Source organism: Triticum urartu, chromosome 4 (assembly GCF_003073215.2).
Source record: "Triticum urartu cultivar G1812 chromosome 4, Tu2.1, whole genome shotgun sequence".
In the NCBI taxonomy this organism is placed as follows: domain Eukaryota; kingdom Viridiplantae; phylum Streptophyta; class Magnoliopsida; order Poales; family Poaceae; genus Triticum; species Triticum urartu.
In genome coordinates this window covers 120,874,079-120,896,423 of record NC_053025.1, presented here as the reverse complement: position 1 = coordinate 120,896,423, position 22,345 = coordinate 120,874,079, and the positions used below count along the sequence as shown (strand labels likewise).

The 22,345-nt window shown below is 46.1% G+C and overlaps 2 protein-coding genes across 3 annotated transcripts; both read right to left on the bottom strand.

Moving 5' to 3' along the window:
- Positions 1-5,889: 5,889 nt before the first annotated feature.
- On the bottom strand, positions 5,890-7,023 carry LOC125553665 (NDR1/HIN1-like protein 13). The gene has a single exon (XM_048717416.1). The coding sequence runs from the start codon at positions 6,928-6,930 to the stop codon at positions 6,112-6,114; it is 819 nt and encodes a 272-aa protein (XP_048573373.1). The 5' UTR covers positions 6,931-7,023; the 3' UTR covers positions 5,890-6,111.
- An 8,060-nt stretch (positions 7,024-15,083) lies between these two features.
- On the bottom strand, positions 15,084-18,667 carry LOC125551006. Of its 2 annotated transcripts, XM_048714150.1 has the most exons (3): positions 18,206-18,667; positions 16,192-17,782; positions 15,084-16,122 (listed from the first exon to the last, which is right to left on the bottom strand). In XM_048714150.1, exons 2-3 carry the CDS (start codon positions 17,744-17,746, stop codon positions 15,431-15,433), a joined length of 2,247 nt encoding a protein of 748 aa, XP_048570107.1. In that variant the 5' UTR covers positions 17,747-17,782; positions 18,206-18,667; the 3' UTR covers positions 15,084-15,430. The 2 variants fall into 2 exon arrangements, with proteins under 2 accessions (XP_048570107.1, XP_048570106.1); XM_048714149.1 differs by having other exon boundaries at positions 15,084-17,782; positions 18,206-18,666.
- Positions 18,668-22,345: the final 3,678 nt, after the last annotated feature.

Here is a 22,345-nt window from a genome sequence, read left to right as displayed (position 1 = left end):
AAAGTGCTTGCCATGGAATTGTTTTCGAAAGTGTTTTGTCCTGGCAAACTAAATGCTGCATACTTTTTTGCCATCATATCAATAGATACATGCAACATGACTTTGTCAACTTTTTTCCTACTTTTTAGCTTTTGATCTTTGAAAATTATTTTCCCCCAAAAGTAGCCATTTTTTTAGCACATGGCAGTATGCTATTCAAAGTTTACAGTAAAATTTAATTTGTGTTGCAAAAAAGTTAGAAAAAATACATGGCAAAACTTAGTTTATATCAATGGCAAATATATTGCATGTGCTATGGCATTTTTGTACTGATCACAAGAATATCCATGACAAGAAACACATGGTTTTTGTAATGAAAAAGAACAAGAAAATTTACCATGATCAGAAAAAATGCCATGGTAAAATTGCAACATATTTGCCATGTTCTGTTTACTAAGTTTACCATGGTCTAGGATTTTTTTGCCATGTAGTATGGAAAAATCTATTGCATGTGCTATAGCATTTTCATACTCAACACACACAAAATACCCGTGGCAAAACAAACATGAAATTGCTTATGGACCAAACAAAATTTGCCATGCCCATAAAATTCAAAATTGCCATGGTTCCAAAAATGTGATAGATTACCACAATCCGTTAAAAAACTATATTTACCATGGTGTGTGATCTAAATTTCCCATTATGTATGGGATAAATTTGCCATGGTCTATAGAGTACATTTTATGAAAAAGTGGCAATTTTTAGGGATTTGTTCTTACAAGATAAGACAGTGCTAAAACTTTTTTGGCATGGCAACAAGTTGTACTGGTGACATGGCAAAAGCTATATTAGATGCATGGGAAAAACTATAAAATCTTTTTTGGCAGGGCAAATAGATTAGCAAATCTGCCATGGTAAAAAAATATGTGTATGGCATGGTAAAAGTTGTGGTGGTGACATGGCGAAAGCAGTATTATAGGCATGGAAAAAAGCTATGAAATATTTTTTTGCCATGGCAAAAACAGTGCTAAATTTTTTGCAATGGCAAAACAGTGCTAATTTTTTTTTGCCATGGCAAACAGCTTAGCAATTTCATGGTAAATAATGTGTTTATGGCAAGGCAAAAAGTTTTAGACATGGCAAAAGCTATATTAGAGGCATGGCAAAAGCTATAAAATCTTTTTTGGCATGGGAAATAGATTACCAAAAATTGCCATGGTAAAAAAAGGTAATATCACCATGAGTCACAGAACTTGCATCGCATCTTCAGTTTGGTGCTAGAACTTTAAAAATACAGTTTTGTGGTCACCTAACTTGACTCAAGCATTCAGATACGGTCACGGTACGCGAAAAAAGTCAACCACCGCGACACATATTTGGCGTAAATTGACAAAAAAAACAAGGTCGCTGGGACTCAAACTTGCAAACAACAGTTTTAACACGGTACGATCTAGCCACTACAACCTCCAGGTTAATATGTCTAAAACCGATAACTAACTTATATATTGATTTCGAGGAAGTTAACTTTTTTTTGAATTGAAGACAACACATGCGGAGCTTAAATGGCCTGCATATACTGCGGCCCATTTGCACGCGCTATTTTTTAAGGTATCTGTAAAAAAAGTAATAAAGTTATGTTCAAATATTTACGTGTTAAATATATTATACATACATATGATGATTAGTAAATATAAGCATGTGTATCATATATGAAATATTTGGTAAAACGTAAGTAATAAGTACATTTAAGATATTTGAAACCATGAGTATTAAAATTAAGTTCAAATATTTGTGTGTTAAAATACTATACAAACAAACCATGATTAGTAAATAAAAACATTTAAATATAAACATGTGTATTATATAAAATATATTTAGTTAACATGGACATTGAAAATGTTTACTAAATAAATATGTTTAATGAATCCAAAAATTACAAACTTGTGGCTTATATTTAAACTATACAAAATGATGAATACAACCATTTACTAAATATTTATGAATATTCACTTGTTTATAATTTTTACTCATGACTTATATTCAGAAACAATTATATAAGTTAAATATTAGCAACGACTCAATGTCCATATTAATAGTTTAAATTTAAAATTATGAATATTTTTAATCATGCGAAAATCAAATTACACAAATGTGCGTATAATTATTGAAATGTTTTTATAATTTACATAATTTTTGAATTATAATTATGAAAACAAAATATGTGATACACCAATTTATATAACACACTAGTTTATATAATACTCAAGGTTTATAACATATTTAGTAAATGGTTTTTAGGGGTAAAGCCATTTATATAAAAACAGGAGAAAAATATGTAACAAACACATTTATATAACACACATGTTTTACAAATATCTTTAAAAAAGTACCGCGTCCAAAATGGGCAGAAATATATGCAATACAATTAAGCTTCACATGCGCCACTTTTGAGTACATAGGAGCTCGTTATGGAAATTAGACAGAATTAACTGGTGGTGAAAAGGCTAAAGCGTTTTGTGTTAAAAGAGAAGGTCGTGTGTTCGAGCCCGAGGGTTCCTTGTTTTCTTTTTTCTCCTTAGTTTTTCATATAAAATGTGTTGTAGTAGTTGACTTTTTCGCAAATAAAAAAATATGAGGGCTTTTTTTGTAAAAATATGTCATGCCCAGCTCCATCACTCACCGACAAGTGGGTCCATACACATAGATACACTCGCATACGGGTACTATGACCGTATCTGCACGCCTGAGTCAAGTTAGGCGACCACAAAATCATAATTTCAAAGTTCTAGCACAAAACTAAACATACGACGCAAGTTCTATGATTTCTGGTGATATTACCTCTAAAAAATATGTACATGACACGGCAAAAGTTGTAGTGGTGACAAGGCACAAACTATATTAGAGGCATGACAAAAGCTATGAAGTCTTTTTTGCTATGGCAAAATAGTGCTCAGCAGTATATACTTTTGATTCATGGCAAAATCTATAAAGAAAATTATTCATGACTCATGGCAAAGCTAGAGTTTGTATGTACTGGTCACATGGCAAGTTTACAAAATTGCACTACAAACTACTTGCAGGAGGACAAATGGCCATGACAAATTGTTGAATATAAATCTCGCACTACACACTACACACTAATTGCATATTGTACTGAATATCATGTTCTACACAATTCGCCATGATAAGAAAAACTTTTCACGAAAAAATGGCTACTCGATGTCTACCAATGTGAACCATTAATTTAAAGTAAAAAAAACTCGAGAGAAATGTAAACGGTAACACGGGTTTACGAGAAATGGAGCCTAGGGACAATTTTGCACACCATACCACTATTCCACACTTGCTACTTGTATTATATTGTATTTTTATTTAGGGGTCGCCTAACTTATATTATATTGTATTTGTATTTTTATTAATAAGCAAACCTATCCTTTTATACCCTCAACGTAGTTTTATTTCTCGTTTCTAGATAAAACAAATGTTCGGTGTACGTAGTATTGTATCAGTGCTAGATAGGACCTGAGAGAATACCAACCCTAGGCGATGCTCCTTCGCGAGTCTGGTGCTGCCCTTTTATGAAAGTGGTAGGGTTGGACGTCATGGCGCCGTTGGCATCTGGTACAAGCGTTCCAAACGTTGTCTTCTACTCTGTATTGACTGCCGCGCCTCCCAATTAATCTGTTCTTTCTTCATATAAGGCCTTTTTCTCGTGGAAACAAAATAAAGAGAGGATTTTTGCATATAGTAATAAAATTATTCCACCATTTGCAGTCTGTCTTGGTTGTGAGATTTTGAATCGAGCCTGTAAACCGGAAGGGAGGGCTTAGTGTTTGCATAGACAATCAATATTTAATAGGTGTCGTAAATGAAGTGGCTTAAAGTGGCTTAACGGGAGATTTTGGATGGCTTCGTCTTCATGATGAGCATTTTCACTTGCTGATGCTGACGCAGCTGCAAGTTTGAAAGTTTTTGTTTGGTTATTGACCATGTGCATCGTTTGATCCCGAGTTCAAGAGAGTATTCTCTTCCATTATTGTGACGAAAAGAAAACAAGACTATTAGAAAAGGAAGTCCATTCGATGGTCTTCTTGTGACGTATAAATACAGCTGCCCCGCACGCGCCTTTGGGTTTAGACTTTGAGAAACCGACGGTGAAGTCAGATGATAGATATGTGGGCAATGGTTAATTTGCGACGCTTTTTTCGCATACGACCAAAATCAACTCAGGCTCCACTATTTCCCAAACAACGAAACATAGATTAATCAATTTTCGCGTTGTTGGTGAGGTTTAAGTCGTACCAAGGAGGCTTTCGCCATCCATTGCTGACAAAACAGTTTTAGAAGTTTTAACACACCCCAAGGCGAATTTGCTTATGTGACAAGCAATTAACAAAAAGAGAGATGTTTATGGTAACATAATACATTCAGAGATAAAATGAATCTACATCTAAATAAATAAAGCTTTGCATGATACCACACATACATTATGTTACTACACATTACGAAGGTGATAACATAGACTATGCATGTAAAAGTTCCGGCATATAATGAGTATTCTGTGAGTCTACATCTAAATCAGTGTAAGTTACTTCCAACTATGACCAGCCTAAGGCTGGTTGTAACGGGGAGTATCATATACTAGTATCATGCATATGATACTAGTGTATGATACTACCTCCCTAATGCATAGTATCACATATTAGTATCATGTAGTACTCTATTTATTGCCATGCATGACACAAAGTAGCATAGCATTTATTATGATACGGTATCATGATATGATACCCCACCCTTTTTTTCTTCATTTAATATTATGACACGTCATCAAAATTGCCTAGTTGGCATGCATAATACTAGTTATGATACTACCATTACGACCAGCCTAAGAGTAAAAGTCACCAATGCATGTAAAAGTTTTTGTCATTTATTGGTCACGCATGCATACATTGCAATTAATACATTGATAAACACATTTTTTTTAGAGAAAGAGCCTACTCCCTCTCTCTCAGTTTACATGGCGTGCTCGTATCCCTAGATCGTCAATTTGGTCAACCTAATACAAATCATATATTACAAAAAATATACCAATATAAACTTCGGAGTTTCTATTTTCAAAAGATATATTTTTTGTGTTATATAGTTTATATTAATTAAGATGATAAAATTGGCAACCTAGTTATACGCGTAGGACTTGTAGACTAAAACGGAGGGAGTATTAGTTGTGTACTTTTGCAAATAATAAAAAGTATTCCATCATTTTCCATATGTCTTGGTTGGTGAGATTTTGAATTGATCCTATAAACCGGAACAGATGGTTACGTGTTTAATAATAGACAATCAATATTTAATATATGTCGTAAATGAAGTGGCCTGACGGGAGATTTTGGATGGCCTCATCCCCATGATTTGCATTTTCACTTGCTGATGCTGATGCAGTTGCAAGTTTGAAAGGTTTTGTTTGGTTTATTGACCATGTGCATTGTTTGATCCCGAGTTCGAGAGAGTATTCTCTTTTATAATTGTGACGAAAAAAAAACATGACTATTTAGAAAAAGAAGTCCATTCGATGGTCTTCTTGTGATGTATAAATACAGCTGCCCCGCACGCGCCTTTGGATTTAGACTTTGAGAAACTGGCGGGCGAAGTCAGATGATAGATACGTAGGCAATGGTTAGATTGCGACGCTCTTTTCGCACAACTCAGGCTCCACTATTTTCCAAACAACGGAGCATAGATAATCAATTTTCGCGTTGTTGGTGAGGTTTAAGTCGTACCAAGGAGGCTTTCGCTATCCACTGCTGACAAAACAGTGTTAGAAGTTTCAGCTACCGCAGTTACATGAACGTGGACAGCCCCAACCGTAATTGTAAAATGACAATGACAAATGACTGGTTTTTGTACCAGGGATTCATCGACATGTAGTTTATTTTTATGCAAGAAGAAGCATACATGCATCTACAACTGGTCAGAATGCTCTGCTGATTGATTGTACTATTTGCATGCACCCCACACAAAAATCCTCCAGATCACACGAATTAATCCACTTCACCGGCAGTAATAATCGAATTGGATTCCGTGATCTTATCAAAGAGCCTCCGTGCTTGGTTCACGCCGCCCTGGCCCCGGCGATCACCACCACCACCAGAGCGGCTTGGCCTTGACCGTGCACCCCCGGTTGGCGGCCGTGGTCTCGCCGTCGATCCTGTCCACCGTGACCTCGCACCGCGCCCACACGTCCACGGTCCACGTCCGCAGCACCTTCCCGAGCCTCACCCGCACCGGCACCCGCGCCTCCACCGTCAGCGGCACGGCGCCCGCCGCGGCCTGCTCCGCCAGCCGCGCCCTCTGGTCGTCCGTGAGGGCCAGGCCGTCCCTCCCGGTGAGCGGCATGGAGATGAGCGTCACGTTCCTCGGCGGTTGGTAGAAGGCCGGCCAGCGGCCCGTGGCGAGGAGGACGCCGGAGTAGGAGACCCTGACCTCGCCGCCGGCGCGGTAGTCCACGCCGACCTTCCTGTTGGCGCCGTTGTCCGCGCGCACGGCGGCATCGAGCCGCGCGGGGGAGGCGTCGAGGAGGCCGGCGACGGAGAGGGACGTGACGGAGAAGGAGGGCGCCCGGGGGCGGAAGGCGAGGTAGACGGCGCCGACGAACGCGGCGGCGAGGAGCAGCAGGAGGAGGAGCGCGCAGCACGCGCCGCAGCAGGCGCGGCGGAGCATGCGGCGCCGCGCCGGCCGCGCGGCGAGCTTGCGGTACCTGCGCGCGCGGTCCGGGGGCGGGACCCGGAGCACCTGGTCCTTGGGTACATGCACGATGTACGACGCGCCCGGCGCCGCCGCCGCTGTGGTGGAGCGCAGCGGGGTGTTCTCCGCGGCCGCGTCGCTGTTGTCGGGTGGCGGGGCGGGTGGGGTGGAGAGCGGCAGCAGCGGCGCGGGGTGGACGCGGTCCGCCATGGGTGGGGGTGCTGGGTCGCCTCGGCTGTGAGGTGTGTGACTGAAGCTCGATCGGGGAAACGAGACGGGAGGAGAGTGTGAGCTGATGAGCTGCTAGCTGGGTCTTATGTATAGAGACTGGAGGAGGTAGCGCGTGGAGACGAAGCCGAAAGGGACACGTGGGAAACGGTCGCCACACGCTGTTCAATTCAAACCTGGAGTGTTTCTTTTCTTTTTGGTGCTGCTTTTGAGACGAGGCTGCGAGTCGGGTCGGGGTTGCCGCCGTTTGATTTCGTTTTCTTTTTCTCGTGTTTCGGGAAACAACTTCACTTTTTTTTAAACTTATTAAAACTCGCGTCATTTGGTCGATTAATCTAAGCTTGTAACCACTCCAACCCGGTACGTCGTCTGTCTCGAAAGCAAGTCGTCGTGGAAGAAAGCGTCAGAGAACACGTAGTACAGGTTAACTTGTGAGCTAGACAAAGACCTGAATATTCCGAGGGGATTACTCGCGGTTCCAGAAGCAAAGCGATTCTTCTATGGAATAATGAACGAATATCTCTAATTTTTTTTGTCTGCTTGAGATTGCTTGTAAAATTAGTATAAAATTGAGTCATCTATTTTGAAACGGAACAAGTATATATCTTAAGTGTACAACAACGGTACCTCTACTCCACTCTACTCTGCTTAACAGTCCCGGTGTCGTCTTGTCTTGTAATGCTTGTAATGCTTGTAATAGCAGGTTTTCAATTCGGGATAGTTTGTAAATGCGCGTATGTGCACCAGATGAGGTTTTTCTTCATAGACAAGGAAACGTGTGCAAGTAACCACCCTGACTACGACAATGTAAATACTGTAGTTAGTACTAGGTCCTTGTGTGCAAGTCTCGCGTTCCAAATCAAAAAGGGAGGGCCATCTATGAAAGTAGGAAAAGCGTGTGAGGATGCACACGCATGCTACAATTGTTTTTAGCTCCTACGTAGGATGATGATCGGTATAGAGCTCGCGGCTTTGACTATCTGCCTATCCGGGGTTGCATTGCACCGCACCAAACCAACACCAGGTCCTACATATGAGTAGCACATACACGCGCGCGCGCGCGCTTGGTTCATGTTAAAGTCCTCGTTTAGCCTGCCTTGAGACGTGACACGAAGCCGTCGGTTCACCATTAATCTATACTCGGTTCAAAGACCTACACATGCAAATAGATCAGTCGGTCGGTGAACATGCACCGCAACATAAACATGTGTGCAACGATGATGATACGCTGTGGGCAGGTATACACACAGTCAAATAAAAATCATGGCCAACTTACATTAGCACACACGAAGATCATAGTCAGCTTAATCAATAATTAGAACTTCCTCCACTTGAGTTCTTCGGGAAGGAGGGGATCTTGGGCCGTTCACACCGACCTTCCCAGAGTTGGCAATCACCTGCACAGTCTGTTGCCAAAGGTCATTATCTTCTATTCTTAAATTCTTAAACAGTTGCCATTGTTTCACTAATTTTTGTGTGGGCATAAACGGTACTATATAGTCCCTCCGTTACTAAATGTTTGCCTTTCTAGAGATTTCATATGACTATCATATACGGATGTATATAGACATGTTTTAGAGTGCAAATAGTTAGAGTGCAAATTCTCTCATTTTATTTCTTATGATGGTGCAAGTTTGTAAGGAGCAGTGGACGCGGTGCTAGGATAACAGAGACACCCAAAAATGCGAAGACCATCATAAGATGGAACCGCACCGAAGAGGAGCTGGTGAGGAGTGTAGTTCCAGCGCGAACGACATGGGCGGATGTTAATGAGAAGGCTGGCGGTCGCAAGCGCGTCCGGCCAGAACCGAGGAGGTACGTAGGAATGGAAGAGCAACGTGCAGACACGGTCATTAAGGGTGCGAATAACGCGCTTAGCGCGACCATTCTAGTGTGGCGTGTAGGGATAAGTGAGGCGAAATATGGTGCCGTGCGACGCAAGAAGATTACGGACGGCGACGTTGTCAAACTCCTTGCCGTTGTCAGTTTGCAAGGCGAGAATAGGACGACCGAACTGTGTGGTGACATATGAATAAAAATCTGTGAGTGTGGCAAGAGCGTCGGACTTGCGACGAAGAGGAAATGTCCACACATAATGAGTAAAATCATCCAATATCACCAAATAGTATAGATAGCCCGTGTTGCTCGTAACCGGGGACGTCCAAACATCACTATGCAATAACTGAAACGGAAAGATGAAAATGTTTGTAGACTCGCTAAAGGGGAGACGAACGTGCTTGCCAAGACGGCAAGCCTCACACGTGTGGTCGTCAACCTTATTACATGAGAAAGAAAAACTCTGAAGAAGGATCCCCATCATATGATCATCAAGACCTCCCAAGGAAGAAGGATCTACCTAGATTATCAAGGCCTCATCTCCTTTGCATTTGAGAAGAACCTTACCTTTGTGTTATGTTTCCTTAATTGTTCATGTTATACTTGTGGATCTCATGTATGCTATTTTAGTGGGTGTGTGATTTGAGTTTGTTTGAGTGATTTTCTCTTTGTGTTCTTATAGTTCTTCCCCTTTCCCCCTCCATTTGTGAAAAGATCATGAACTAGGATTCCATCCTACATCACGTGGTCTACGCCGTGACTGGTGAAGAGTGTAGAGAATGATTTGGTGCATCGATAATTGATTGATCGTGCACTAGGCACACACACACACACACACACACACACACATATATATAGGTACAAGGGGTGCGACCGGTGTCTTGTCTCCCAAGATACTACAGGTGCGACATACAAAACCCAGACCTACGTACATGTACACATGTTCAACACCCCCCGCAGTCGAAGCGTCGCCGGTGACGCAAAGACTGGACCAAAAGCCCTCAAACGTCGAGGTGGGTAGTCCCTTCGTCATGACATCAGCGAACTGCTGATTGGTGGGCACATGGAGAATTCGAACACGACCAAGTGCGACGTACTCCTTGACGAAGTGAATGTCGAGCTCAATATGCTTCGTCCGTCGGTGATGGACAGGGTTGGCAGCGAGATACACCACGGAGACGTTGTCGCATAAACAAGTGTCGCCTTGGTAACCTCGCATAGCAACTCCTGAAGTAGCTGTCGTAGCCAAGAGCACTCCGCAATGGTGTTGGCCATGACCCTATACTCGGCCTCGGCGCTCGATCGTGAGATCGTGGGTTGTCGTTTAGACGACCATGAAATCAGAGAGGGCCCAAGGTAGACGCAGTAGCCGGAAGTGGAGCGTCGAGTGTCGGGACACCCAACCCAGTCCGCGTCGGAGTAGGCGACAAGGCTGGTGTCAGGTGATGCCATCAGGGTGAGACCCATAGCTGTGGTTCCACGTATGTACCGAAGGATACGTTTCACTAGAGCCCAATGAGTATCACGAGGAGCATGCATATGAAGGCACACCTGCTGGACAGCGTACTGAATGTCCGGACGCGTCAGTGTGAAGTACTGAAGCGCACCGACGATGGAGCGGTAGAAGGGAGAGTTGGACGCCGGAGATCCCTTGACGGCGGACACCTTAGCCTTCGTGTCGACAGGCGTAGGAGTAGGCTTGCAGTTAAGCATGCCCGCTTGCTCCAGAAGCTCGTAGGCGTACTTCTGCTGATGTAGGAAGAAGCCAGTAACCTGGCGCACAACCTCGATGCCAAGGAAGTAGTGGAGAGCCCCCAAGTCCTTGAGGGTGAATGATACGTCTCCAACGTATCTATAATTTTTGATTGTTCCATGCTATTATATTATCAACCTTGGATGTTTTATATGCATTAATATGCTAGTTTATATGACTTTTGGGACTAACCTATTAACCTAGAGCCCAGTGCCAGTTTTTGTTTTTTCGTTGATTTTGAGTATCGCAGAAAAGGAAAATCAAATGGAGTCCAATTGACCTGAAACTTCATGGAGATCATTTTTGGACCAGAAGAAGCCCACGGAGTACCGGTGCTGGGCCAGAAGAGTCCCGATGCCACCACAAGGGTGTGGGCCCCTCGTGGCTCCCCTGACCGACTTCTTTCGCCTATATATATATCCATATACGCTAGAAACATTGGATAGCAGAATAGATCGGGAGCTCCGCCGCCAGAAGCCTCCCTAGCCACCGAAAACCAATCTAGACCCGTTCCGGCACCCTGCCGGAGGGGGAATCCCTCTCCGATGGCCATCTTCATCATCCCTGTGCTCTCCATGACGAGGAGGGAGTAGTTCTCCCTCGGGGCTGAGGGTATGTACCAGTAGCTATGTGTTTGATCTCTCTCAGGTGTTCTTGAGGTGATACGATCTTGATGTATCGCGAGCTTTGCTATTATAGTTGGATGTTATGATGTTCTCCCCCTCTACTCTCTTGTGATGGATTGAGTTTTCCCTTTAAAGTTATCTTATCGGATTGAGTCTTTAAGGATTTGAGAACACTTGATGTATGTCTTGCACGTGCTTATCTGTGGTGACAATGGGATATCATGTGATCCACTTGATGTATGTTTTGGTGATCAACTTGCGAGTTCCGTGACCTCGCGAACTTATGCATAGGGGTTGGCACACGTTTTCGTCTTGACTCTCCGGTAGAAACTTTGGGGCACTCTTTGAAGTTCTTTGTATTGGTTGAATAGATGAATCTGAGATTGTGTGATGCATATCGTATAATCATACCCACGGATACTTGAGGTGACATTGGAGTATCTAGGTGACATTAGGGTTTTGGTTGATTTGTGTCTTAAGGTGTTATTCTAGTACGAACTCTAGGATAGATTGAACGAAAAAATAGCTTCGTGTTATTTTACTACGGACTCTTGAATAGATCGATCAGAAAGGATAACTTTGAGGTGGTTTCGTACCCTACAATAATCTCTCCGTTTGTTCTCCGCTATTAGTGACTTTGGAGTGACTCTGTTGCATATTGAGGGATAGTTATATGATCCAATTATGTTATTATTGTTGAGGGAACTTGCACTAGTGAAAGTATGAACCCTAGGCCTTATTTCCTAGCATTGCAATACCGTTTACGCTCACTTTTATCATTAGTTACCTTGCTGTTTTTATATTTTCATATTACAAAAACCTATATCTACTATCCATATTGCACTTGTATCACCATCTCTTCGCCGAACTAGTGCACCTATACAATTTACCATTGTATTGGGTGTGTTGGGGACACAAGAGACTCTTTGTTATTTGGTTGCAGGGTTGTTTGAGAGAGACCATCTTCATCCTACGCCTCCCACGGATTGATAAACCTTAGGTCATCCACTTGAGGGAAATTTGCTACTGTCCTACAAACCTCTGCACTTGAAGGCCCAACAACGTCTACAAGAAGGTTGTGTAGTAGGCATCAGTGAACTCAGTGCCGAGGCGAGCTGTGATCTGCTGAAGGAACGCGGGCGAGGAGGCAGTCAGGATGATGTCGTCGACGTACAGGAGGAGGTACGCGGTGGCGAGACCCTGGTGATAAACAAACAGGGAGGCATCGGACCGTATGGACCGGAACCCCTGCTGCTGAAGGAAGGCCGCGATCCGCTGGTACCAGGCCCGAGGCGCCTGCTTCAACCCGTAGAGAGAACAGGAGAGCAAGCACACGTGGTCCAGATAGTCGGTGTCGACGAAACCAGTAGGTTGCTGACAGAACACCTGCTCGTCAAGATGGCCATGCAAAAAAGCATTAGACACATTGAGCTGGTGAACTGACCAGGCGCGAGAAACAGCAAGCTGGAGGACAGCGTGAATCGTGCCCGGTTTGACAACTGGGGCGAAGGTGTCGGTGAAGTCCACGCCGGCACGCTGGCGAAAGCCGCGCACCACCCAACGCGCCTTGTAGCGCTCGAGAGAGCCGCCGGGGCGAGTCTTGTGGCGGAAGACCCACTTGCCAGTGATCACATTGGCACGAGGAGGCCGCGGGGCAAGATGCCATGTACGGTTGCGTTGCAGGGTGTCAAACTCCTCACGCATCGCAGCAAGCCAGTTCGGATTCCGAAGGACTGCGCGAGTGGAGGTGGGGAGTGGAGACGGTGCCGAGGTAGATGCAGCACACGCGTACTCGTCAGACGCGTAGCGCGTGCTAGGACGAAATGTCCCAGTCCGAGTCCGAGTGACCACACCGGTGAGGGGTGCGGCCGCGACGACGGGGCGGACGAGGGGTTGCGACGGGGGCCGCCGAGGGGGGCGGCCGAGGAGGCCGCGGCGACGGGGGCCCCCGAGGGGTCCACCAAGGGGGCCACAACGGGGGCCACAGCGACGGGGGCGGCCGAGGGGGCCGCGGCGACAGGGGCGGCCGAAGGGGCCGCGGCGACGGGGGCCGCTGGCGCGGGGAGCGCGGGCAGGGCCGAGCCCAGTGCGCAGCTGGGCGGTTCGCCAGAGGAGGAGGAAGGGGCGAACCGCGCCGCGGGAGACGCCGAGGGTGACGGCACCTACTGAAACGGGAACACCGGCTCATCAAAGTACACATGCCGCGAAGTGAAAACGCGGTGGGACACTAGATCATAGCACCGGTAACCTTTTGTGTTGGGAGGATAACCAAGAAAGATGCATGGAAGCGACCGGGGGGCGAGTTTGTGAGGAGCAGTGGACGCGGTGCTAGGATAACAGAGACACCCCGAAAATGCGAAGACCATCATAAGATGGAACCGCACCGAAGAGGAGCTGGTGAGGAGTGTAGTTCCAGCGCGAACGACACGGACGGATGTTAATGAGAAGGCTGGTGGTCGCGAGCGCGTTTCGCCAGAACCGAGGAGGCACGTAGGAGTGGAAGAGCAACGTGCGGACACAGTCATTAAGGGTGCGAATGACGCGCTCGGCGCGACCATTCTGCTGTGACGTGTAGGGACAAGTGAGGCGAAAAATGTTGTCGTGCGACGCAAGAAGATTGCGGACGGCGACGTTGTCAAACTCCTTGCCGTTGTCAGTTTGCAAGGCGAGAATAGAACGACCGAACTGTGTGGTGACATATGAATAAAAAGCTGTGAGTGTGGCAAGAGCGTTGGAGTTGCGACGAAGAGGAAATGTCCACAAATAATGAGTAAAATCGTCCAATATCATCAAATAGTATATATAACCTGTGTTGCTCGCAACCGGGGACGTCCAAACATCACTATGCAATAACTGAAACGGGAAGGTGAAAATGTTTGTAGACTCGCTAAAGGGAAGACGAACGTGCTTACCAAGACGGCAAGCCTCACAGGTGTGGTCATCAACCTTATTACATGAGAAAGAAAAACTCTGAAGAAGGATCCCCATCATATGATCATCAAAAGCTCCTAAGGGAGAAGGATCTACCTAGATTATCAAGGCCTCATCTCCTTTGGATTTGAGAGAACCTTACCTTTGTGCTATGTTCCCTTAATTGTTCATATTATATTTATGGATCTCATATATGCTATTTTAGTGGGTGTGTGATTTGAGTTTGTTTGAGTGATTTTCTTTTTGTGTTCTTATTGTTCTTCCCCTTTCCCCTCTTCATTTATAAAAAGATCATGAACTATGGTTCCATCCTACATCACGTGGTCTACGCCGTGACTGGTGAGGAGTGTAAAGAATGATTTGGTGCATCGATAATTGATTGATCGTGCACTAGACACATATATATAGATACAAGAGGTGCGACCGGTATTTTGTCTCCCAAGATACAAGTAAATACAGAGGGAGAGAGACACTACGTGTGCGGCATACAAAATCCAGACCTACGTACATGTGCACATGTTCAACAAGGAGTACGAGCAACAGATGGTGGTCATGCCCCCTCGCTCTATCCTCCACGTAAACAATCCGGCCTGCAGAGAGCTTTTTTCATGCCATTACCCTTTGGAAGCGAAACTCTGTGCTTGTATGGGAGGTTTCTCATTTTTCATGCCGTGGGTTAAACTGAATATTGTTGAGATGGATTCCATCATTGCAGTCAAGTTAGTTCAGTCACAGGAACTAGATAGATCGATTCACTCCTCTATTGTTACAGAGGTCAAGCACCTTATGTATCTTCGTGAAATTTGTATTACTCGTGTTAGCCGTACTCAGAATAAGGTTAACAATAATTTAGCTAAGTTCGCGACAACCGAGGGCAGAACTATGACTTGGGTTGGTTCGGGTCCCCCAGTTTCTTTAGAGCTTGCTCAAGCTGATTGTAATGGCCAAGTGACTTGAGCAATACTACATTGTTTACAGCCGCAAAAAAGAAAAAAGAAAAAAAAGAGGGAGTACATGACATTACTACAAACTGACAGTTAGAGTTATACAAGAAATAAACAGTAGAAAAAAAGAACCATATAAACAGAAAGAACATAGCCATGTACATCCATCGTTCTCCAAATATTTCTGAAACCCTTAGTGACTTGTCTCAATGCAGCATCTCAAATCAAAGCCTTTTGAAACCTCTACAAAACACATACTATATGTTTTTCTACAAGTAGCCGAAAACGAATGGCTGAATCCTGTCACGCAAACCTCACACACCTTCATTGGCATCTCTACAACAGCAGTAGCTTCAGCACAACTTTATAGCCGTCAGATGCATCATCCAGAGTTACGGCGCCGACAACCCGCGATCTAGAGAAAGCTCCACTAGATCGACCTCCACTTGACACAATCCATCTTGAGGAATGTCCATTTTGCTACGACCATTGCTCAGCTGCGCCTCTTCTTCAAGTTGCTCGAACAGCGAGTTCATCTCCTCGACCGAGACATTGACAACTTCTACGACAGGAAGCTCGTCAGAATAAGTAGCCAATGTCTCATTTGGTTCAGACATACCTGCAGTCTGCTGCTCTCCTGCGGTTGACAGCTCTGAACTCTGCTCGTATACCACAGGCAATGCTTCGCTCGATTGGTCTCGAATCGACTCACTGTGGCCATTGAGCCCAGAGGCAGCACAGGTCGTCGGTGCTGCTTCGTCGGCTGTCAGGAGCTGAAAATTCAATTCCTCGATCGAACTCGCTTTGTTGGCATGCATCCACGAGTCCGAAGATAATGGGGCACCCGGTATAGCTTCAGGCTTGACTCCCAAGGGCTGACAGACACTGCCCTCTGAAACGGACTGCACCAGCACCTCCTCCATACGGCACCTGAACAGTGAGTTCATTTCACTCATGGAGTCTGCTTCCACACCGTGCGGTTCAGAATCATGTGCTCCGGGTAATGAGGCTGCATCATCTCTGGCATTAGCGTTTCTGTTTCCTTCGTCTGTTTCTTGATTTACCTCTCCCAGCACGCCCACGTCTGAAATTGCGGCACTTAGTATTTTCATCTCTTCGCCTAAATGTGCTTCCAGCAAACCAAATAGCTTACCATTGCTCTCTTCTTGCTCAGCATCGCCGTCCGAGTGACTATCGCCCATCTCACCATTGTGACATGGCAGATAGGTAGAGTGATTTTGTCCAAAAGAGTTCCTGTACTTCGTGTTTTGTGCTTGCGCTGATGGAAAGTGCGAGCGAGGAGTCCAAGTTTCCTGAAATCGACTGTGCTGGTGCACGACTCGGTCGAACGGAAGATCAAATAGGTTTCGCCGTCGAAGGAGAACTGATGGTGCTGAGCCAGGAATCTGCGGCAACTCTATCGATTCCTCAGAATCTCTTGAAGGGTTGAATGGGTTATGCCTTGGTGTGCAAATGGAAGGGACCTGAACACGGAATCTTGATGCATCCTTCAGCTTCCGAGTTGCGTCAGCAGCTTGCAGGTCAATTGACCTCATGTCAAGCTCAAACTTGAGCATGTTCTTTGCTCTTTGAAGCTCCACCAGATTCCCCAATTTATCATTTTGCTCCATATCCAAACAATTTAGCTGAACAACATCCTTCCAATTAACTCCGTTATCTTGCTGCCGTTCCGCTCCTTCATCATCATCTGAGCTAACGCTGTCGTCCTGCTCCTCCGCCTCCTCAAGGTCATATTCATTTTCATCTGATGAGGAATTCAAGTTCTCTCTGGAGGCCAAGGAAAGCTGACCAGTCCCTAAATTTATCAGTGGGTGCAGGTCCTCAAGCATTGGGATAATGTCGGTCATTGACGCGTCAGGAGAAGAGCTCTCATCAGTAAGATCAGATTCAGAGCCACAGTAAGGAAGATCCTGCCTCATAACAGGTTGCCAACATGATCTCATGAATTCACCAAACTGATACTGATAGTGTACACCGTTGTTACAGCTTCCAGTACAGGTGCTTTCAGGCTCTTGCAGCTCGGCCTTCTCGCTGATTTCCTTGGCGCGCTCTTCGCATTCCATGGTGCCATTGATCTCAGGATGGTTACAAGGCTCTGCACTTGGAACAGTATCATCTGCCACAAATGTGACCCTTTTCTCTTCACAGTGAGTATCATGCAAATTATCACTGGGAGTTGTCTCCTCCTCAACATATGCTTCACTAAGAACAGCAGCATCAGAGGCAATGTATGTGACATTTTTGTCTTCGCACAGAGCGTCGTGCATACAATCATCGGAAGCTCTCTCCCTGACATGTACTACTTCACAGCTGTCAGTCTCAGTTCTCTTCTCCAACTGAACCTCGACAGCAATATTCTCAACCTCTTTGTCTGAACAGCCGCTAACATGAATGTTGGATTTAAGGGACAGAGATTCATGCTCCTCCAGTGTCTCCTCTCCATCCAAGGGCACAGCAGCTTCACCGTAACTCAAAAGCGCTCCGAGAAGAAGCGCGGTTAAAACGATGACCGGAGAGGAAGACAGCACAAAGGCGAACAGAGGAGGACACAGAGCATGAAGAAACAACAACGCTATGCCGGCGCCGAGCGCTTCAGGGTGTCGGCAAGCAGAATGATACCCAAGTCTGATGGAGGAACGCACTAGTCTCCTGATGCGCAGCACGAGATTGTTCGTATCAAAAGCCATAGTTTTCTCTCCTTGGATTTAGCACCGAGAGCTGACCTGGTAACAAAAGGAATGAGAGAAGCGGGTTATTTCTATTGTACCATTGGTGATGATTCAGACGAGCGAGCTAGTCGAATCGTGTCAAGGCGAATCAAAATGCGCAAATAAGGTGACCATGCGAGCATTATTTTAGGAACAGATCAGTAAAAGCAACACGTTTAGCGCAACAAACACTTCATCCCTAGTCCCGTAGAATTCAACAGGTGGTACTAATTTGGTCAGGCATTTCTGAATCCACTATTAATTTTCAGTCATAAGCGCCTGATATCAGCCGCAAAAGAGAGACAGGAAAAAAAAAAGGCAAATGGAATCTAGCAGGGTTGAGAAAATTGGACGGGCAGATCAAACTAGGGGAAGCAAAAGCAATGGCACTTTGGCCCAAGAACATATCAGCAGCAGAGCTCGGCAAGAAGCACACACCTTCGACGGCGGCGGCGGCGGCGGCGACAAGAACACGAAAGTCCGGAACCCTCGGCTGCCTGAAGCAGGTGAAGGTAGGGTGGAAGGGGAAAGCCAGGAACGAAACCCGAAGGATGGAGACAGGAGACAGGGCGCTGCTCTGCCTCTGCCTGCCTCCCTGCCCTTTTTTCCTTAGGATTCTTTGCTTTGGTCGACTTTTTCTTTAGCTGTCGTGCTCACCTCGCCTCATTATTTCCTCCTTCAAAACAGCGCCGCCCATCTTCTCTCTCACCTGCCCTGAGTTCGTGCAGATTATGGTTGCGTCTTTATCTCACCATGCAGATCATTGGCTCGGAAGACTGTTATTGCATTCTTTTTCCAAGAAAAAATAAACCAGGTCAAATGTGCCATTTGGATTTCTGGATTCTACTAGTGACTGAATTTTGCAGATACAGAGTGTGCAGAACGCACTGAACTCTGTCCTTGTCATTAACCTCTTCCCCCCATGCGTAGGGTACTACTGTGATGATCATGGAGCATCATCATGTGCTCCACTTTTTTTGGTGTGGGGTATGTGTATGACTGGATGCTGGCTAGATTGACAACCAGGAATGATAATAAACAAAAAAGAAAGCCAGACAAGAGAGGGGCCTCAACAGCTCACCCCATTTCACTCATCTTCTGTCCTACTGTAGAACGTATGTAACTGTTCACGATGAAACTGTAACTTTGTTTACAGTACAAATGTTTGACTGGACAGCCACGACTTTAAATATGCCTTGACACTAGAACGAGGCTGCAGACTGTGACTAGTATTGCTTATCATTGAATCAGTGGTAACTATGCTTAACCGGTGTTAATTTCGTGCTAAATGAAAAAGCTCCAACAGGAGCAAGGTTTAATTTAGCTGTTCTGCGCGAGCAATTAAAAATTGATATGAAAACATCACTTAAGGGAGAGGACAGCTTTTTAGGTGAGGCTTGTGTTGTACTCTCTCTGTTCACTATTATAAGATGTGCTAACTTTTTTCTGAATCGCATGTATATAAACGTAGTTTAATGTGCTTGTTCATTCATTTTAATCCGTATGTAGTCCATATTCAAATATTAAAAACATTTTATGATAGTGAAAGGAGGGAGTAGCATTTATGGTTCTGAAAAGGATAGAAAAGAAAAAAAGAAATACATATACGGTCTTCAATATACATGCCATCCCACCCATCTCAACTCGACTGGATGGCACAGAGACTATATGAGCTCGGGGGCTGTTTTGAGTTTCCAATATATTGTCCAGAGTATCATCTCTTTGAATTCTCACATTATGAGAACATCAAATAAAGCTACATGTTTAAGTGCTTGTGTTTGAGAAAAATAAAGATTATAAAAGAACACATCTTAGATGGTTGTTAAAACACTAATTGTCGAGGGGAAAATCACATAGACTTTATCGCGAGGATTTCACACCATAGTTTACGTCTCCAATCGATCTTATCATGTTCATGGACAAAGTAGAAAGGTGAAATGTCGATCGGCCTTTCCATGCGTAGAAACTGACTTGCAAAAGTGCTTACTGCTGAACAACACCCGACCACAGTCTAGCACATCGGCGGTGATCGGAACCCACACACCTATATCCATGCCTGCCTATGAGGCATATACAATAGTGGCATATGGATATAGATGCCTCATGACAAAAAGTAATTTGAGGTATATGTGTTGATTTTTTTCTCCCCAATGTAAGTTACTACTAGTGGGTCTTATCAAAAAATAAAAAGTGACTCTCACTACACTTGCATCCCTTCTCTTCACTTCAACTTTTTCCAACTTTATGCACCGGACCACACTTTTCTCTCTAAGCACCCGCCTCCTGAAGAGGATCCTGCTTCCCCATCCGAACCTACTTTTTCTGTCATCCGATCCTACATGGCATGTGAGGCATCACCCTGGGGCTATGCATTGGGCATGCCCTAAGAACCTTCAACCTTGAAACTGTAGGAGCAGGAATAGGGTGGATCTTGTCAATGCTGCCTCACCATCAGCAACTTAGAGCATCTCCAGCCGTTGGCCCCCCGGGGGCGCCTAAAATCGCCCCTGGGGGTGAGCCAGCGCAAAAACTCGGCCTGGGGCCGAGTTGGTCCCCAGCCACCGGTCCCAGGGCCGTCCCCAGGCGCGGTCATTTTTTTTTTAATATGTTGCAAAGTTCAAAGTTCGGCGAAGTTCGGCATATATTACATTTAAAAAGTGGGTTTTTATTACATATATAATTAAAAAAAAGAACTGGCTAAAAGCCGAATAGTCGTCGTCGTCGCCGCCGCCGTCATCGTCGTCTGGCTTCTCCTCCTTGACGCGGCCGTCCCTAGTGGACCCCTGACCGGCGTCGCCTATGCGGGCTGGTGGCGGCGGCGCGGCGTCGTCGTCGCTGTCCTCGATGACGACGATTCCTTCCTCGTCGCGCCCCCGGCGGCGCTGCGCGAATCGCCATAGGGCGGCGCACTGGCGCTCCCTCGCCATCTTCAGGGAGTCCGTGCGCGCCCACTCTAGGGCGGCGTCGTCGTCGAGCTCGACGTCGGCGCCGTGCTCCGTCTTCACCGCGGGGAGGCCCGGCTCTGTCTTCACCGGTGCCAGGCTCGGCTCCGTCTTGGGCTTGACGAAGCGCGGAGGAGCCGACGAGGGGGCGCGCTGGCCGCCCTCATTCATGACTATGTCGGCGCTGCGAGTGCACCGGCCGAGCGGCGTCTCCGCCGCGGGCTCGGCCTTGATGCCGAGCAGCGCCGGAGCGCCGGACGAGTGTGAGGAAGAGCAGGAGGAGGAGGAAGAAGAGGAGGCGCCGAACCTCCTGGGCAACCATTGCCCGTCGCGTCGGCGGTGAGCCGCGGCCGTGGCAGCCGCCCTCGCCGGGGGGTATGCCAACGGCGGGTCATTGCCGCCCTCGAGGTACGTTAGAACGCCCTCGAGGGTCCAGCCGGGGACACCCCATCAGGAACGCCCTCTACCGTCACTGGGATCGAGCACCGCAAGATTGAACCCAAATCTAAGCACTTCTCCCATTGTAAGAAAGATCAATCTAGTAGGCCAAACCAAACTGATAATTTGAAAAGACTTGCAAAGATAAACCAATCATACATAAAAGAATTCAGAGAAGAATCAAATATTGTTCATAGATAATCTGGATCATAAACTCACAATTCATCGGATCTCGACATACATACCGCAAAAGAAGATTACATCGAATAGATCTCCAAGAGAATCGAGGAGAACTTTGTATTGAGATCCAAAGAGAGAGAAGAAGCCATCTAGCTACTAGCTATGGACCCCGAAGGTCTGAAGTAAACTACTCACACATCACCGGAGAGTCCATGGAGTTGATGTAGAGGCCCTCCGTGATCAATGCCCCCTCCGGCGGAGCTCTGGAAAAGGCCCCAAGATGGGATCTCTTGGGTACAGAAGGTTGCGGCGATGGAATTTGGTTTCCGTGGTGCTCCTGGATGTTTGGGGGGTACGTGGACTTATATAGGAGGAAGAAGTAGGTCGGTGAAGTAACGAGGGGCCCACGAGGGTGGAGGGCGCGCCCAGGGGGGTAGGCGTGCCCCCTGCCTCGTGGCCGCCTCGTTTGTTTCTTGACGCCCACTCCAAGTCTCCTGAATCACGTTCGTTGAGAAAATCACGTTCCCGAAGAGCTCGGTCGTGCGAGCGTTCGGCGGCGTGACGGCGGAGATGTGATCCATGAGCTCGTACTTGCCGAGGAGAACGGTGATGAGCATGCGCCACTTGGTGTAGTTGTACTGCTACAGGGCGAAGACGACGGGGACGTGCGTCTTGACGCTAGCAACGTGGACGAACCTAAGAGGCTGGCGACGTGAGGGTGGGCAATGCGGCGACGGCGGTGGTGTTGGTGAGGGCCCGAAGGTCTGCGCCCCAAGCATTGATGACGAAGATGTGGAGGTGGACATGACGGCGATCTGGGAAGGGAGGAGGGACCGCGACGGCGCCTAGGGTTTGGGGCGGCGGCGGTTGGGGGTGGAGCGGCGGAAGCTAGGTTTTAGGAAAGGAAGGTTGATACCATATAAACGAGAATCGGTTTGAGGGAAGACACCTCTGAAAAGACGATCGGCTCATATATTTATAACAAGATTAGAAGTCATGGAGACCAAGAAAAAAACCT

Bases quoted from the DNA above. Each gene is read 5' to 3' on its own strand.
- LOC125553665 (XM_048717416.1), bottom strand. From the start codon at position 6,930: ATGGCGGACCGCGTCCACCCCGCGCCGCTGCTGCCGCTCTCCACCCCA.
- LOC125551006 (XM_048714149.1), bottom strand. From the start codon at position 17,746: ATGGCTTTTGATACGAACAATCTCGTGCTGCGCATCAGGAGACTAGTG.